This window comes from Spermophilus citellus, assembly GCF_964194105.1.
Source record: "Spermophilus citellus genome assembly, chromosome: 4".
In the NCBI taxonomy this organism is placed as follows: domain Eukaryota; kingdom Metazoa; phylum Chordata; class Mammalia; order Rodentia; family Sciuridae; genus Spermophilus; species Spermophilus citellus.
This window is the reverse complement of record NC_138185.1, coordinates 148,787,191-148,805,673: the sequence shown is the minus strand read 5'-3', so window position 1 is coordinate 148,805,673 and position 18,483 is coordinate 148,787,191. Positions and strand designations below refer to the sequence as shown.

Below are 18,483 nucleotides of genomic sequence, written 5' to 3'. Positions count from 1 at the left end.
ATTGTATTTCTTCTTCTGTGAAGTGTCTGTTAAGTTCCTTAGCCCTTAGGACAGACCACACTTGATTTGGTTATTTGTTTTTTTGGTGTTAAGTTTTTTGAGTTCTTTATAGATCCTGGAGATTATTTCCCCATTCTGTAGGCTCTCTTACGTTACTGATTGTTTCTTTTGCTGAGAAGAAGCTTTTTAGTTGGAGTCCATCCCATTTATTGATTCTTGATTTTATTTCTTGCACTTTAGGAGTCTTTTTTTTTAAATATATAATCTGCTCATATACAATTTATTTATTGAGTTTTTAAATTTAATTTTACTTTTTAATTCATTTTAATTAGTTATACATGACAGTAGAATGCATTTATATACTTTGATGTATCATACATAGATGGGATATAATTTCTCATTTTTCTGAGTACTTTAGGAGTGTTGTTCAGGAAGTCAGGTCCTAAGCTGACATGATGAAGATTTGGGCCTACTATTTTTAATACTAGGTGCAGGGTCTCTGTTCTAGTGCCTAAGTCTTTGATCCACTTTGAGTTGATTTTTGTACAGGGTGAAAGATAGAGGTTTAATTACATTTTGCAACATATGGATTTCCAGTTTTCAAGGCACCATTTGTTGAATAGGCTATCTTTTCTCCAATGTATGTTTCTGGTGCCTTTGTCTAGTATGAGATAACCATATGTGTATGGGTTTGTCTCTGTGTCTTCTATTTTGTAACATTGGTCTACAGGTCTATTTTGGTACCAATACCACACCCTTTTGTTACTGTTTCTCTGTAGTGTAGATTAAGGTCTGGTATTGTGATGCCTCCTGCTCCACTTTTCTTGCTAAGGATTGCTTTGGCTACTCTGGGTCTCTTGTTTTCCCAAATGAATTTCATGATTGCTTTTTCGAGTTCTATGAAGAATGTCATTGGAATTTTAATAGGAATTGTATTAAATCTGTATAACAGTTTTGGTAGAATGGATGCCACATCTTTAATCCTACTTTTATGCAGGCAAAAGTGGAGGCAAAAAACATATGCAGGCAAAAGTGGAGTCTAAGTCCTTGTTACAACACTAATAGTTTTCTTACTTATCTTTATAATTTTTTTTTGGTGGTCCTAGGTGAAACTGTTTAAATTTGTGGTTTAATGTTATGGAAAAATTGAACTACTTTATTAAGTTTTTACGTTCAGAAGTCTACAGGACAAAATAGCCTCACCCACACTAGAAGGAAAATTAACTATTTCATTTGCCTTATGGAAATAATAGTGCTCACTCTACTTCACAATATCTACTTAAGGATCAAATGAAATAATTTACGAACATGTATAGAGAAATGTGCCATATTTCATCAAATATTAGACATATCCATTTTATGACACACTATTACTTTATGAAACTAAAGAAAGAAACAATGTGGCCCATTTAAAGCTGTAATAAATTTTCTTATCACAAAACTCATTTGTTTATTAATACTAGGGATTAAATCCAGGAGTGCTTTACCACTCAGTTACATTCCCAGTCCTTTTTATTTTTAATTTTGAGACAGGGTCTCACTAAATAGCTGAGGCAGGCCTTGAACTTTTTTTAAAAAATATTTTTATATTTTTTTGTAGCTGTACACAATAACTTTTTTATTTATTTTATATGGTGCTGAGGATTGAACCCAGGGCCTTGCACATGCAAAGGAAGTGCTCTACCTTTGAGCCGTAACCCCAGCCCCATTGAACTTATGATCCTCTTCCCTCAGCCTCCTGAGTTGCTAGGATTACAGGCATGGTACTGCTCCTGATATTTACAACTTTCACTAGTTACTAAAAGAGCTTTTTTATACTTAGTTAGATAGGGACTATTATGTTGAGTACTTGTGCAAAGAATAAGAGAAAAATATAAATGAAATCAATTGTTTAAAAGGTATTCTTTAAAAAATTGTGGCAGGGGGGTTGTTGAGGATTGAACTCATGATCGCATACATACTAACCATGTGCTCTACCACTGAGCTATGTTCCCAGTCCCTGACTAAGGTATTAACTTTTTGATGAGTCCAAGATTTCTGAATTAGTTTTCAACTCAATCATTGATATCCATGTTTTCCTACATAATACCCTTATTCAAGCAGTCAAGAATACTGATGATGCAGCACTTCTTATACACATTCATAAATAAAAGTCACCAAAGGACAAACCAGTGATTCCATTAAAATGGAAGTTGAGACTGTCCCATGGCTACCTTGGTCTCCTCATTGCCAAGCAGACTAACCATCAAAGAGGGAATTCCCTAGAGTTCCCAGTGACTGATCTTGACTAATCAGGAAAAATTGGGTTGCTGTGGCACAATGGAAGTCAGGTGTATGCAAAAGACCTCATGGAGTATCTCTTAGAACTCCTGTGTTCTGTGATTTAATTGATTATATTTCACTCTACCTATTAAAATTCCAATGACATTCTTCAAAATGTACAGGATTATTTCAGGAGAAACTCACTGAAAACATTTACCAGAAATCTTTTTTGCGTGTGTGTATGTGTGTGTGTGTTTTACTGGACATTGAACCAGGGGTGCTCTACCACTAAGCTACATCTCCAGAGCTTTTTTACCAAAAAAAAAAAAATTAAATAATTTTTTGAGACAGGGTCTTGCTAAGTTGCTGAGGCTGGCCTTGAACCTGCCATACTCCTGCCTCCATCTCCAAAGTCACTGGGATTACAAGCCTACCCCACTGATAAGAAAATGGGGCTATTCAGTATGGAGATTCCTCAGAAAACTTGGCATGGAACCACCATTTGACCTATTTATCCCACTCCTCAGTATATACCCAAAGGACTTAAAATCAGCATACTTCAGTGACAAAGTCATATCAATGTCTATAGCAACTTAATTCACAATAGTTAAACTATGGAACTAACCTAGGGGTCCTTCAAAAGATGAATGGAAGAAAGAAAGAAAATGTGGTATATATACACAATGGAATATAACTCACCCATAAGGAAGAATGAAACTATGGCATTTGCTGGTAAATGGATCGAACTGGAGACTATCATGCTAAGTGGAAAAAGCCAATCCCCTAAACCAAAAGGCCAAAAATTTTCTCTGATATGCAGATGTTAATACACAATAAGGCAGAGGTGGGTGCAGAACTTCATTGGATTGGACAAAGGGGAATGAGGGAAAGGGAGGGGGATAGAAATAGGAAAGACAATAAATCAGACATAACTTTCCTATTTTTATATATGAATACATGACCAGTGTAAATCCACATCATGTTCAACCACAAGAATGAGATCCTAATTAGAAATAAGTTATATACTCCATGTATATATGTACGTATGTCAAAATACATTCAAGTGTCATGTATATATAAAAAGAATAAAAAAAGAAAATGGGCTATTATGTTTAAGATGAGTAGTGTGTACATGACTTTTTATTTATTTATGCCTTATATATTCTTTTATATTTATGGAGGGAAAATAGGATAAATACATAAATTTTGGGGCCATCAGTCTCATTGATTTCTGAAGCTGTGAGAATTCATGAATCAATAATCTAAATTTCAATCTCACAAGTGAGCCAAAAACAATTTCTGACTGAATATCTATAGTGTTAATTCTTTGAACACTTTTCCTTAAAAGAGTACTCTGTAATTTCAATAAGTAAGAGTTACTAAGCTACATGACTTGTAAATTACTTAATGTCTCAGAACCTGTTTCCTAATCTATAAAAAGGACACTTTGGAATGGGAGCTCGGAGGAAAAAGACTTTTCTTATCCTTATCAGGGTTTCTCAACCTCAACAGCACTGACATTTCAGGCCAGAGACTTTGTTGCAGGGTGCTGTCCCATGTATCCTAAGAAGTACAGCAGCCATCCTGGCCTCTATTCTTCTCTGCCCTCCACCATCCAGAGATGCCAGCACCAACTCTCCCCTTCCAGATAAGAGGTTGAAAACGCTCCAGGCATTGCCAATGTATCCCGGGAGGCAAATCACTGCAGTTGAAAATCACAGTGCCAACCTCGTGTTCATCCTAAAAGGTTCTGAGAAAAAAATAAAACGACGGTTCTAATGGACTAGAACGCAGAGGCCCCAACTCATAGTTTCAAGAAGGCAGAAACCATGAGTCAAAAACCTGGGAATGAGGAGCTATGAGCTGTCCATGAGTAACCCAAATCCTAATGGACTCATCGTGAGAAAATAGGCAACAAGGGACTAACTAAAAGGACAAGAGGCCAAGCTGGTCACCACTTAACGCTGCTTAGCCGGCTCCTACGTAGACTTATTTCTGGGAAAACCGAGACAGTGACGCCGTCAATAAGGCGGCAAAGAACCAGAGGGAGGTACACTGGAAAGGAAGGCTTGTGCGTCCCGCACCGTCGCCCCGCCCTGACGCGCTGCGTGCCTCGCCCAGCGCCGGCCCTCCTGGCCACGCCTCTTGGCAGGCTCCGCCCCACCCCATCCCCTCGGGTGGCTCCCCGGCCTCCGCCGGCGTCCGCCTGTGCGCGGCGCTGCGTGAGCTGCTGGTGAAGGAGGAGGCGTTGGCCCTGCCACGTTTTGGTTGCGGTTCCCGGCTCTGGCGCGGGCGGTGCAAGAGGAGGTGGGGCTGGCGCTGAAGCCGGATCCGGATCCGGTGCTGTGTAGGTGGGTGAAGGAGAGTCCCACGCGTGCGAGGAGGAGCACCAACGGTTGGGCCTCTGCAGGTGAGAAGGGGCCCGGTGTCCTGAGGGCGTCGGGGACTCGTCTTCAGGTTTACCGAAAGCCGAGGAGGGCTAGGCCCCGAAGGGGTTGTGTTTGGGCTGTTTATCTTCGCCAGCTGTGTGCACTTGGCGGTGTCGAGCGCGGTTCCCAGGAAGTTGAACCGACGCGCTCCGGGAGCAGAGGTTAAGGATGATGGCCAACGGTCACGCCATTCAGGGGTCCTGGCCTGGCAGAGCAGAAACTGGGACTGGGGTCGAACTAACTCCACTCTCGGGCTTTGGCGTGGGAGATGGAGACCCTTGCTCTCGGTTTCTGCAGCCAATTGACCCACTCTCCCTTCTCGCGTCCTTTCCTGGGGTATCCCATAGTGGTGGGAGCCATTGAGGACACTCTCCTGATCGCTCTGAAGATCACCGACTACATCAGGGGGCCTTCCCCGGGAAGAGAGGGATATCCTTTGTGTCTTTTCTCAGGGCTTCTGCCCCTAGAAACAGCGAGTATTATGTGATTTCTATTGTACTAGCTGGTGTTTATGTAAGCCGAACTCTTAAAAAATTTCACATAAAATTGAAAGGGCAATTATGAGGTTCATTTTGTTGGGCTAATCACTCTAAATGAATCCAGAATAGGTCTCAGGAAATCATTTACATGTTTTAGACGGGATTTGATGAATAGGGGAAATAACTACCAGTCAGTACCATTTGGTACTTACTTTATTGTAGCGCTCAACGTGGGAAACAGGATTCTAGTTCCAGTTTACTTATTACAGTGAAGCAAGTCTTGAAACTTCTTTGTGCTCCAGCTTCCTCATCAGTAGACTGGAAATAATGTCTAGATGTTAGAGATTTAATGCTATCAAAAAATACTTTTGTAAATTGGTGCATTTGCGCGCTTTTATCAGCAAATGTTCTTTGTAAATCTTCATGTCCAGTGTCCATTACTTGTTGCTCTCAGTTGCTTCTAGGAGCAACTCCTCCCCGTTTGTATTCTAATCTGATATAGAGGCTGGGAAACCATCTTATTGAAATTGTGTCTAAAAGTACTCAAATTAATGAAAGTTTCTCAATAGTAGTAAAAATGAATTTGATGTATGATTTTTTGTGATACCACTTGTGACAGTGTAGAAATGTTTTTCCTTGAAATATGATCTCCAGTTAAGTCTTACATCATTCATTATTCGTTATTCATTCATCAGATATTTACTAGGTTAGGCTAGGCAATTGTGGCCTTGTAAATGAATGCTAATTTAGCAGTTAAACAGAAAAGTTTCTTGAGGAATATTTAAGGGGGCTTAGGTTTTTTTGCTTTTTCCTTTTTTTAAGGGATTTTTTTCCTACATAACCAAACTTCAAGAAGTACAGAAGTAAAGGTGGATTAAGTTACAACAGGGTGAAGAATCTTAAAACCATTATAACTTTTTCAGTCTCCACATGTCTACTATTTTCTATAGTTCTGTTTTTTGTTTGTTTTGGAACTGAGGATAGATTGAACTTGGGCACTCGACCACCTAGCCACATCCCCAGCACTCTTTTGTATTTTATTTAAAGATAGGGTCTCACTGAGTTGCTTAGCGCCTTGCTTTTGCTGAGGCTGGTTTTGAACTCCAGATCCTCCTGCCTCAGCCTCCAGAGCCACTGGGATTACAGTCTTCTGACTATAAAATTAGGTTCTTGACGAGGCTGAATACATAAATCTCATCTTCATAGTTTCCTGACCAGAAAGAGGGTTCTTCCTCTCTTGCTCCATGTTGTAAATCTTAATTAAATTATATAAAGACTTTTGGTTCTTACACTTTTAGCTGGATCAATCAATCACTGTATTATTTATTTAGTAGCTAGTGTTACATATGGAATTAAAATTTCTTAAGCAGGGAAGGAGGGAATGGGGGTAGTAAAGATGGTGGAATGAGATGGACATCATTACCCAAGTTCATGTATGATGACACAAGTGGTGTGACTTTACTTTGTGTACAAGCAGAGAAATAAAAATTTGTGCTCCATTTGTGTACTATAAATCAAAATGCATTCTGCTGACATGTCTAACTAATTAGAATGAATAAATTTTTTAATAAATTGTTTAAGCAAAAAATTATTATTGGCAAATTGTAGTAGAGTCATTTACAATTCTTCCATCTCCCTTCTTCCTTAGTACAGTTTCATTGTAGAAAGAGTGACTTTCCCACTTTTTGACTTTGTTCATAGCTAGTTGTGGAGACTTCTAAGAATTGCCTTTTTTTTTTTTTCCTCCTGCTTGCCCCTTTGAATTTCTGACCTTTGCCATGAGAATGGCCTGTGTCAGGGATACCCAGCTTCTTCAGCAGTTATTTACTGGTTTATTATAAAGGATATTACAAAGGATACAGATTTAGAGTTGTTTAGGGTGAGGTATGTGGGAAGGTGTGCAGAACTTTCATGCCCTCTCTGAACCCACTACTTTCCAGGAGCCTTCACATATTCAGCTATCTGGAAGTTCCAGGGTTTACTTTTAAAAATTAAAAATAATATAAGACCATTAATGATGATAAGATTAAGCTTTCACCTTTAGTGAAGTTTCTTAGTTTTGAGTATCTGTGGGTACCTTAAAATGCTAAAATATTTATTTTATAAGCCAATTAAAATTACCTATTTAGTTCTTTTGGTACCAAGGATTGAACCCAAGGTGTTCTATCACTGAGCTACATTGCCAGTCCTTTTTATTTTGAAACAGATTAGTCTGAAATTCTCATTTTCCAAAGTAAAGGTAACGAAGTACTGATTGACCATGTACAATAAAGAAGGAAATTCCTCTACTTCATCTACTTTTAGTTTATCTTCAGTGGAATAGTTAAGAGTCTGAAGTCATTCTGCCTAGCAGGACTAGCCACATAATTTGTAGGGACCTGTGCAAAATTAAAATGCAGGGCACTTGTTAAAAAAAATTCTTAAAAATTTCAAAGTAGTAGCAGCAGAGTATTAAACCAAGTGCTGGGCCCCTGTGCACCATATAGATCCAGGGCCTGTGAAGCTGCCCTGTTGCTTTGTTTTGAATTCTAAATTTTGTTGCTTATTGGCACTGGTATCTTGAGCAAATTACTGTGCCTGCTTCCTTGTCTGTAAAAGAGGGATAAAATCATTATGTATCATTGATTGTGTTTTAAAGAGTTAACAAGGGCTGGGGATGTGGCTCAAGCAGTTAGCACGCTTGCCTGGCATGAGCAGGGTGCTGGGTTCAATCCTCAGCACCACATAAAAATAAAGATGTTGTGTCCATCAAAAACTAAAAAATAAATATTTATTTTTTTAAAGAGAGAGAGAGAACTTTTTAATAAAGAGTTAACAAATACCAAGTATGCAAGTGTCAGCTAGTAGTGCTTTATCACTCATAGAACAGGACCATCTGGTTAGAGAAAAATCACAGAACTATAAATATTTACTGATTAAATTCATTAAAGGCTTCACAGGCTAATTCTTCTGTGCAATTTCCTCATGAAATTAGTAACCCTTTTTGTGTAGCTTCCAGTCAACATTTTATTATAAATTCTGGCAACTTTAAGGGAAAAGGGAATCTAGTTAAACTTAAGTGTTTTGTTAATATTTATCTAAATTCCCTTTTGAGGTTTCTTTAAACGTCATGCTTTTATATGTGAAATAACATGATCAAATGTTTTAATAGGGTATTACCTTGAGGAACTAAAAAAATTTACTTTTCCCAGCATATTAGTTGGACACCAGCAGATCTGCATACCTGAGAAAAACAATATTTTTTTGCCCATCTTTCACATGAGATTTTATACAGCAGCTTCAATGGTCCAACTACCAGGGACAAATACTAAAATGTATGCCTATGAAAAACCTGTTTAGGATGGATGGTAAGCTTATTAATTTGATATGAGAGTTTTAATCATCACAGTTTACATTCTTTCTTCAATATTGTTCAACTTAGGTATAGTGTTACAGCACAACTTGATCTGAATTCTGAGGGGGAAAAATGCTTAGTATTCTGTGTAATAAACTACATTTTAATTTTTTCCTATCCAAGAAGAGTAACTTTTGGTTTAATATAAACACAACAACCTGTCATTCTTTTTATAGTCCCTGTATCCAGCAGTGCCTAAATCATGAATTAAAGGCAAAAAGAACTTGTAAAATGAATTTTAAATTTATTACTAATTAGAATGTATCTTGCTTTTTTGTGGTATGCCACATATTTTAAATGCTTGCTTGCATATAATTCTTTTCAAATTTGTGTAATTTCATCTGTATTTTACAAATGAGGAAACACGATTCTAAGAGCTTAATTACCTTAACCAAGATCATATTTGAATTAACTAGTCCACTTGTTTCCATGTCCAGGTTTAAGCCCTGTCTTCCTAAATTTTGTGACCTCAGACAAGATATTTAATATCACTGTACTTTTATTTCTTCATCTGTTGAAATGGAGATAACAACACCTAGTCTGTAGGATTTTTGAAGCAAATGACTTAGTAATACGTCAAGTCCCTTGAAGAGTGCCTGGCATGAAGTAGGTGCTGAGGAAGTATTGAATTCTGTTATTACACAACACTAACTTCCCAAAGCCTATACTAACCTGCAGCATTACCTGTATAGTTACATAGAGTGGTCACACAGGCAGAAATTTAATAAGAAAAGTTAAAGTCTATTTGCCATAAAGCATGTTGTGACTTATAAAATAGATATTTAATTTATGAGAAAATTGCTCTTTCAATAAATGTTTCTTTATAGGAATAGAATTGAAAGGGTATAGGACTAGAAATGAAAGTTGGAGGATTTTATTTAGTCCCTGGATGAGCAGGAAGATCCTGTTTCTTTGAGCAGCTCTGTACTCTATTGAAGTGCTCCTCCCACCCCATTTTATACTTCATAAAAATTTTCATCTTTCCCTACTGTTTTATCTATTATTTAGTCTTAGTTTTATTAGATCACTAGTGAGAATCTGCCCATTTCTGAATGTTCAAAAAAGCAAGGGAAATACCATAATCGGTCATTTTTCAATAGCATGAAAACACTGGCTGTTCTTAAACTGCATAGATGCAGCTGAGTAACTTATGTTAATGATTTTTAGAAAATCTGTTATGAAAACAAAATTTAGCTTTAGTGTCTTATCTGTCATAGCTAAAACCAGTATTGCTATGAACACATAATAATTCAGTAATTAGCGTTCATCATGATTAATATAAAAAAGTGATATGCTCAATAATAAGTCTTTACACTTAACAATCCCACTTTCTGATAGTAAGCATGACACTGTGTGTGTGTGTGTGTGTGTGTGTGTGTGTGTGTTTTACTGGGGATTTAACGCAGGGGCACTATACCATTGAGCTCTGTCCCAGTCTTTTTTTTTTTTTTTTTGAAATAGGGTCTTGCTAAGTTGCCAGGCTGACTTTGAACTTTTGATCATTCTGTCTCAGCCACCAGAGTTCCTAGGAATACAGACACGCATCAACAAGCCCAACAAAGCATGATGTAAAAATACACACACACACACACACACACACACACACACTCACGGAGAGACCAAGAGATCGATCTGTAGTTGGGGCATTTGAAATTAGATTCTTGGTAGGCTAATGCTTCATTAATTTTATCATTAACCATAATATTTTTTTCTTTTAGTAATCAAAATGCCTTAACATTTAAATTTTTATTTTAGACCTTACTGGAAACATGAAACCTGATGAAACGCCAATGTTTGACCCAAGTCTACTCAAAGAAGTGGACTGGAGTCAGAATACAGCAACATTTTCTCCAGCCATTTCTCCTACACATCCCGGAGAAGGTTTGGTTTTGAGGCCTCTTTGCACTGCTGACTTAAATAGAGGTATGGAATCACTCCATTAGGAAATCCTGGTTAGAATTATAGTTGGCCTTCTGTTTTCTCTATAAACATGACACTGATAAATTTTAAAAATATTTGTCTTTAGGATTATTTTTAGACTTCATTTTTTAGTGATTGGAAAATTCAATTTTGACCAATAAATGTTTATGATAAATATATTTTCACTCTATAATGAAATATACATGTCTATCATGGCTAAGACTAAATAGTTCTGTGAAATAGTTCAAATGACTTTAACATAACAGTGCTCCTTCCAATTATTGATAATTGTATATTTGTTTGAAAAGTCTTTTTGGAAGGAGCACTATTATATTAAAGTCATTTGAACTATTTCACAATACTATTATAACACATTAGGTCTTTTTAAGAAGCCAGATGGGAAATGAAAGTAGAGATAATTTTCTTTGGTTAAGTTGAAAGGTTGTCTGTTTCTATGTACTTATTTTTTTGGGTGTGGCAGGGATACTAGGGATTGAACCCAGGGGCACTTAGCCACTGAGTTACATCCCTGGCCCTTTTTTAATATTTTTTATTTTGAGACAATCTCAAGTTCCTTAGGGCCTCACTAAGTTGCTGATGCTGGTTTTGAACTCATGACCCTCCTGCTTTGGCCTCCCGAGCCAAGCTGCTGGGATTACAGGCATGCGCCACTCTTCCTGGCTCTATATACTTCTTTTATTAACATCTAAATTCTTCAAACTAACTTAAACCTTGTTAATCAAAAGTCAGCATTTTACTTCTCAGTTTACTTCTGAGTAAGAAACCTGAAGAAACATAATTTTGGTCAAACTAATTATTGAGTCTAGAAAAGACTCTCAAAGTTCTAAGTGTACTTTTAATATTAGATTTAATAAAATTACGAATCTTTAAAATTGTAGTCAACAATGTTATATTATTTATATTTTGATAAATGTTTTATATCTGTTCATACTAAGAAACTTGGGAAAAGTTGGCATTCCTTGTACTGAATTTAACAAAGATTATGTCGAAAAAATATACGTAATTTGTACTATTCCAAAAATTTTGTGCAGGCAAAAATGTTGTTCAAATATTTTATTACCTTTATTGTATGATTCAAGAAATAATAGTTAAGTGATGATTATGGAAAATTTGAAAAAATGATTGCCCATATTCACAACAACTTAACATATTACTTCTTTTCATATTTTGTCTTCCCTTTTTGCCTTTCCTCATGACTTGAAATCTGGTCTTCAAACAAGGTTTTTTTAAGGTACTGGGTCAGCTAACAGAGACTGGAGTTGTCAACCCTGAACAGTTTATGAGTAAGTACTATAGCCTCTGTTTCCTGAATAAAATTAAAGGGAGTAAGATTTTATTTTTGTTTAGAGCACTGTTCAGTGCCTGCTTGTTTTTGTTCAAACAGCTGGAAGTTATTCGAGTAATAGATTAGCTATTTTTTCTAATGTTTAACTTGTTGTAGAATCCAAATATAGTAACTACCTTGTTTTGCAAAATACCTACATTTACAAAAATGCAGGGTGCAGATCAAAAGACTTTTAATTTATTGTAGTATTTCCTTCCATATGATTAGATTATTCACAGAAATCTCATTACCAACCTTCCTCCACCCCCAAAATTCAAGAGCATATGTACTTTTGTTCTTATATTGAATTTCAAGGTTGGCAGGTATCAGCCCGCAGGTATCAGCCCACTACCCCAACCCCAGCTTTTTTTTTTTTTGGGTGCTGGGGATTGAGCCCAGGATCTTGTACATGCATCCCCATCCCAGCTTTTGAGAAAATGGATATCCAGTGTCTTACTCAAGACCATAATTGTTATTAGTAAGGAAAGGAACAGAACTTCAACTTCATCCAGTACTCCCAACACTGCCCTTCCTGTTTCCTACAATTCTTTATTCTTTTTAGTAGGTAAGTTTGTTTTGTATTCTGACTCTGGTAAAAATGAAGGTCAACATTTTCCAATTCTCATTTATGTATTTCTTCTTGCCACTACCTCTCTGTACAAATAAACAGTACAAGACCTATTAGGTTTGGTTTTTAACTTCTGAATTTCTCTTTGCATGCATTTCAGATTCATTGAGAAATTCTTTTTTCAGCAATATAAACATTAATAATCACTTAAGGGGAATGGAGCTATGCTCCTCTGTAATTTTGAAATTACAGAATACACATTCTTCGTAAAATCTGCAAAGTTTGAATATCTGTTGAGTACATATTGAATAAAATATTGAAGTTTTAATTAGTCATAAAAATAGCAACATACAATTTGTATGTATTTTAAGTACTATTAATCTAAAATAACTGTCAATCTTACTGTATTTTGCTAAGCAGATTATTTTAAATGTATGCACCATAGTCCAATTAATATTGACTGTTGATATTTCAACTCTTTGGTTGTTTGGATAATATGCTTTTAGAAATGGAATATAAATTACTATGGTAAAATAGCTTTAAGTATTTAATAATAAATCATCCAATCTTAGTATTTTTATGGCACCTAATAAAATAACTCTACCATGTAACACTCTTTGTTTTCCAATTTCTACAGAATCTTTTGAGCATATGAAGAAATCTGGGGATTATTATGTTACAGTTGTGGAAGATGTGACTGTAGGACAGATTGTTGCTACAGCAACTCTGATAATAGAACATAAATTCATCCATTCCTGTGCTAAGGTATGTGCTCACATTAATGCTTGTGAGTAAAATGGGTGTTTTCTAGCAAAAATGACTTTGAATTTCTGCTAGACAAATGTTTTCTTACTGCTTTTCATTGTTTTCTTAGAAATTCTTTAGCAATAGCAATTTCCTGGTGTGTTTCTCAGAATTATAAATGAAAGAAAACATTAAGTGTATTAACTGCCTACTAAACTTGTTATATAAAGGTTTTAGATTTGACATAGTCATAGAAAAACCGGGTTTCATTAAATTCAGGAGTAATGTTTAGAATCCCTAATGTTGTTTTTTCCAAAAATAATACTTTGTACTGCATTGGCAGAAATTCCTTATTATTTTCCTGTTAGTAAAGATTGCGGAATACTATGTTTGTCTTCCAATTCTCATAAAATTCACATGATATAATAAATATATAAGAAACCCAATGAAAATGAAAATAAGAACACATGGGATATATCATGTGCTTTATGAATTTGGGGGTGGGGGTTAAGCCACTAGAAACTGATAAAATTTTACTTGTCTATCTGAAACAAATTTTTATTGAGCAGAGTAGAATGATGGATGTACTGTGTTTATGGAAAGATTTTGATTTTGGTGATACAGATTCTGAGATTTGCTTTAATACAATGGAGTGGGGGAGATTGGAGATATAACCAGAAAATGATTAAACTAAAAGTTGATTCTTTTTATTTCCTCTATGGTAATGTTAAAAAAATGCATTTTGGTTCTTATGAAGTTCAAGTTTACAAAACATTATCAATAAATTCTTACCAACTATCACTTGGTTTATCTGACAAAACTGGATGAGTAGTCCTAAACACTGTAAACTACTTTTCAGAGAGGAAGAGTAGAAGATGTTGTTGTTAGTGATGAATGCAGAGGAAAGCAGCTTGGAAAATTGTAAGTAAACAAAGAAGGTAACTCTGGATAAACTGGATACTCGTTTATTTCATTTCTTGCTAAAATGCCTGCTAATTTTTTTTTTTCCTTTTTGAAGTTCTTTTTGGGCTATATTAATTCTGAATTAATTTTTATTCTTTAGCTTGGAATTGAATTTAATGACAAAAATATTAAATAGTTTCAGAGTTTGAAAACTGAAAGCATACTGTTACCAATAGTCACTTTTTTTTTTTTTTTTTGGTATTAGGGATTGAATCCAGGGTCACATGCACTGAACTATACACCAGACCTTTTCAAATTTTCTGTTGAGCCAGAATCTAAGATGAGGTTAGCCTCAAACTTGAGATCCTCCTGTGTCAGCCTCTCCACTAGCTGGGATTACAGGTGTACACCATTACACCTGGCTAGATCACATTACATTTTAAAGATGTATACCCTTTTGCTTTGTGTACATCTGTTATTAAACCTATGTTGATTTAAAAATTATTAATGGGGCTAGGGATGAAGGTTAGTGTTAAGAGTACATTCATGTGGGCAACCCTTGGGTTCCATCTCCAGTACCACAAACAAAATTAAAGAATGAAACTATTAAAGTACCGATTTTATGTTAGAAGGCTGTATACTACCAATTACTTTGAATAGATTTATAACAAAGACCTTTTATTAAATAATTTGGGCCATATTTTTACACAAGTTGATAGTCTTCAGTGTTAACATGAATAAGTACCTTTAAAGAGTTTAGGGTAATTTATCTTGTTTACTAATGAGCTGGAGGTTACTAGATAAAGTATTTTTGAAACTAAGTAAAAATGCTTTGGTGATTTAAATGCTTATTGACTTATAATTTGCCTATCATAGCATATTTATACCTATTTCTAATAAAGATCGAAGTTTTATTTTTCTGTAACATCAATTCACATTGTTATTGAAATTCATTTTAATAAATGCTGTCTCCTCACTTTCCCTTTTTAAAATTTTAGGTTATTATCAACTCTTACTTTGCTAAGCAAGAAACTGAACTGTTATAAGATCACTCTTGAATGTCTACCAGAAAATGTTGGTTTCTACAAGAAGTTTGGATATACAGTATCTGAAGAAAACTACATGTGTCGGAGGTTTCTACAGTAAAAATCTTGAGAGGATCTAATGCTACAGCACTTCATTCTTCCTAGAATAAAAAAACATTTTTGTTACTGCAACCCAGTGACCTCCATAATGCTGGACTGAAAAAACATTGGACTACTACAAGTTTAATGACATTTAGAAGATTACTTTGAGATGGTGGGACAGTCTGTGAGTTTAGATTACAAATGAATATTATCAAAGGGGATGATTTTTAACCAAAGGAATATATTTTTAACTTGAATCTTTTCTTGCATTGTATTTTTCTAAAGTTTGGCTTCATTTCTTGATAGTCAAGAGTATGGGTAGTAAGGAGTTATAGGTCTGCTGTCTTTGCTGCTCATTTTTAAAAAGTATACATTCACAAAATTAAATATTTTGTTTCAAAGAAACATCTAAATAAACCTAGAGGTGTATCATTTCTCACATATTATAGGAAGTTGGATAAATTACTTAGAACTAAGTTTGTCCATCTTAATGTTGGCAAACAACTTTGTCAACATTGTAAAGAAAGAAAAATTAGCTTATAAAATGTGACAAGATTTTAAGTACAGTAGTTTCAGTAAAAGTTCATATAGTTCCTATGGAGATCAAGTACCGCCTGTCTTACTGTGAAACAATAAATTTGCCCAAGGGCAAATAAAACAGGCCATCCAAGGTACGATTTTGTGGAATTGTGTGTGGTACTAGTGATTGAACCCAAGGTAAAGTACCTTTTTAATAGTGAACTAGCAACTCTAGGCATACCCCAGTTTCTCTTTTCATGGGTATCTGAAACCTTTCTTTTGTCAAACATTTTTATGAAACATGGACAGATTATAAAATTTGAGTGATATTTACAAATGTATGGTACTATAATTGCCACATTGTTAAAATACTGATGGAAGCTTTTATATTTAATGTGATTATAATGGTACTATTATTCTGATCACTATCTTGTTTTGATTTTATTTATTTCAATTATTTTTTAAAGTTGAAGAATTAGATACTTATTAATGGTTCTAATCTTTTGCATTCCATGTTACATTAAACCTGTTCATATAAATTGTCTGTTAAAATCCTGCCTGTTGCTTTTCTTGAATGTATTATTGAACTATTAGATTCATTCATCGTTCATGACATCCTAGTTTTGTGTATTCTTTGTAAGGACCACCTGTTTCTCACCTCCAATTCATACCGCATCAGTTGGGTTTCCCTCCAAACAGCTAAAATGGGCTTTCCAAGACAACAGAAATCCTTCACCAATAAGGTACACTACTCATATGCTGACCCATTTATCCAGATGAACCCATCTGCCTATAGTGAAAGCAATAAAATTTTTTCTTTTTTTTTTCAGGAGTGTTAAAACCTTAGTTGTAGTTTCATTAGGTAAATTCAGGTAATTAAAAACCCATATTAAGTAAGCCTAGTAAAACGTTGAAATTAAATAATTCTTTATTATAAACTTCTTACCACTGAACTATTTGAAGTAAAATTATCTATTAGGCTGGTATTTCAATAAATCCCATTAAATTGTGTTCTTCAGGTCTTCTCTTAAATCCCCCCTATAGGAAATAGAGTTATAGATAAGGCTTAGTATGTAAAAATTGTGTTACTGCAGAAAACAATACTCTAGTTTTAGTTATCAAAATGTTTATTTCTAATTCATATTGTAAGTAAACAAATATGAAAAAAATCTGCATTTAATATATGAACTATATTAACTTTTTTTTTTAAAGAGAGTGAGAGAGAGGAGAGAGAGAATTTTTAATATTTATTTTTTAGTTCTCGGTGGACACAACATCTTTGTTGGTATGTGGTGCTGAGGATCGAACCCGGGCCGCAGGCGAGCGCGCTACCACTTGAGCCACATCCCCAGCCCTATATTAACTTTTTTGTTAGCACTTTTGTTTTTGAAAAGGTATAATGAATGGTAATTTTGATTTTTAGGTGACCCATATTTTTTGTTTGTTTCATTAATCTGAAAATGTAGTGGGCTATCCCAAAAATCTGGATGCATTTAAGGATCACCGACCTGCTATAGTTTAGTCAGCAATATTTTGCTCTCAGTGTTAGTTTAGGTGAGATCTTAGATTTGATTAAGCAAAGTGGATGAGGGAGAGAAGACGGTACTATAAAATCAAGTATTTTTTTTTTTAATGGACTAAATGATGTACCTATCCTTCCTTCAGACATGAATTCCCAACTTGCTCAACTAACTGGAATTTTGGGGTTGCAGACATTTTTGAGTATATGTTGACCACAAGGTTTTGAAAGATATTCTTGCTTCTCAATATGCAACGTTCATTCACCATTTTTAATCTGTAGGAGTAAAACTGGGTTATTTTTACCCAGAGAATAAGTAAAGAAGTTCTCAGGCATCAGCAGTACGAATGAACTTTTCAGTATTTTTGAGGTATAATGGCACAACAGTTTTAATACAACCACCAATCTTCACAAAATAATTTTAATACTTTGTGCCTCGGGTAGCAGCATTTTGCACTATGACATTCCTATACATACATAAGCATTTTATCCAAGTACAAATGTTAAAAGCAGAGTAATGTAAGCAATTGCTTATACAAAGGTAAATAGACACTGTAATGTTTTCTTCTTGAATCATTTTTGCTGCATAGTAAATTGCAATTACATGTCAGTATGTTACTGATCTATAGAATACACTTTGAATTGTGAGGTATGGCAACTCCCTCTGAGAGGGAGCTAACATGTAAACCTGAATATTTTGAGTGAGTTTTTTTTTAAAATAGCTGCCATGAATGGGAAAGACAAAAATCCAGCACTCAAATACCCTAGAAACTTATTTTCCTAATAAATAAATTAAAATATTTTAGTAATTCTTAGCTACTTCCTATTATTATCAATGAATGGACAAAGGTAAATACTGAAGTGAAGCTATGTAATGGAATTATGGATTAAACCAATTATTTAAAAAAGAAATCCGCCAGGTAACTGCTCATTTACTTTACATCAAGCTGAGATCCTGATAGATACCTCTCAACTTTATAATTCAAGACTGCAGTTAAATACTTCTAATTCACTTGAATTACCAGGGTAATAAGAAAATTAAGAACCTTATATTTTCTTGAAAAGGACATGCTTAACGTTTTCTGACATTACTTCTAAATTCAAGATTCCTAAGCACGAAATCCCCCCGCAAAATGAGTATTCTGCTCTAAAAGTTAATTGGTTGAGAATTGGTAGCAAAAGCTATCACAGTTTAACATTTCCACCAGAGTAGACACAAATAAAAATAACTATTGTTTAAATACCTAATGGATAACAAATTAACATGAACCAAA

At 35.0% G+C, this 18,483-nt stretch overlaps 1 protein-coding gene across 1 annotated transcript; it reads left to right on the top strand.

Annotated features, from left to right (window-relative positions):
• Positions 1-4,400: 4,400 nt before the first annotated feature.
• GNPNAT1 (glucosamine-phosphate N-acetyltransferase 1) lies at positions 4,401-16,472 on the top strand. Its single transcript, XM_081291391.1, has 6 exons — positions 4,401-4,672; positions 10,320-10,487; positions 11,726-11,788; positions 13,035-13,162; positions 14,001-14,062; positions 15,043-16,472. The coding sequence occupies exons 2-6, from the start codon at positions 10,334-10,336 to the stop codon at positions 15,188-15,190; spliced, it is 555 nt and encodes a 184-aa protein (XP_081147517.1). The 5' UTR covers positions 4,401-4,672; positions 10,320-10,333; the 3' UTR covers positions 15,191-16,472.
• Positions 16,473-18,483: the final 2,011 nt, after the last annotated feature.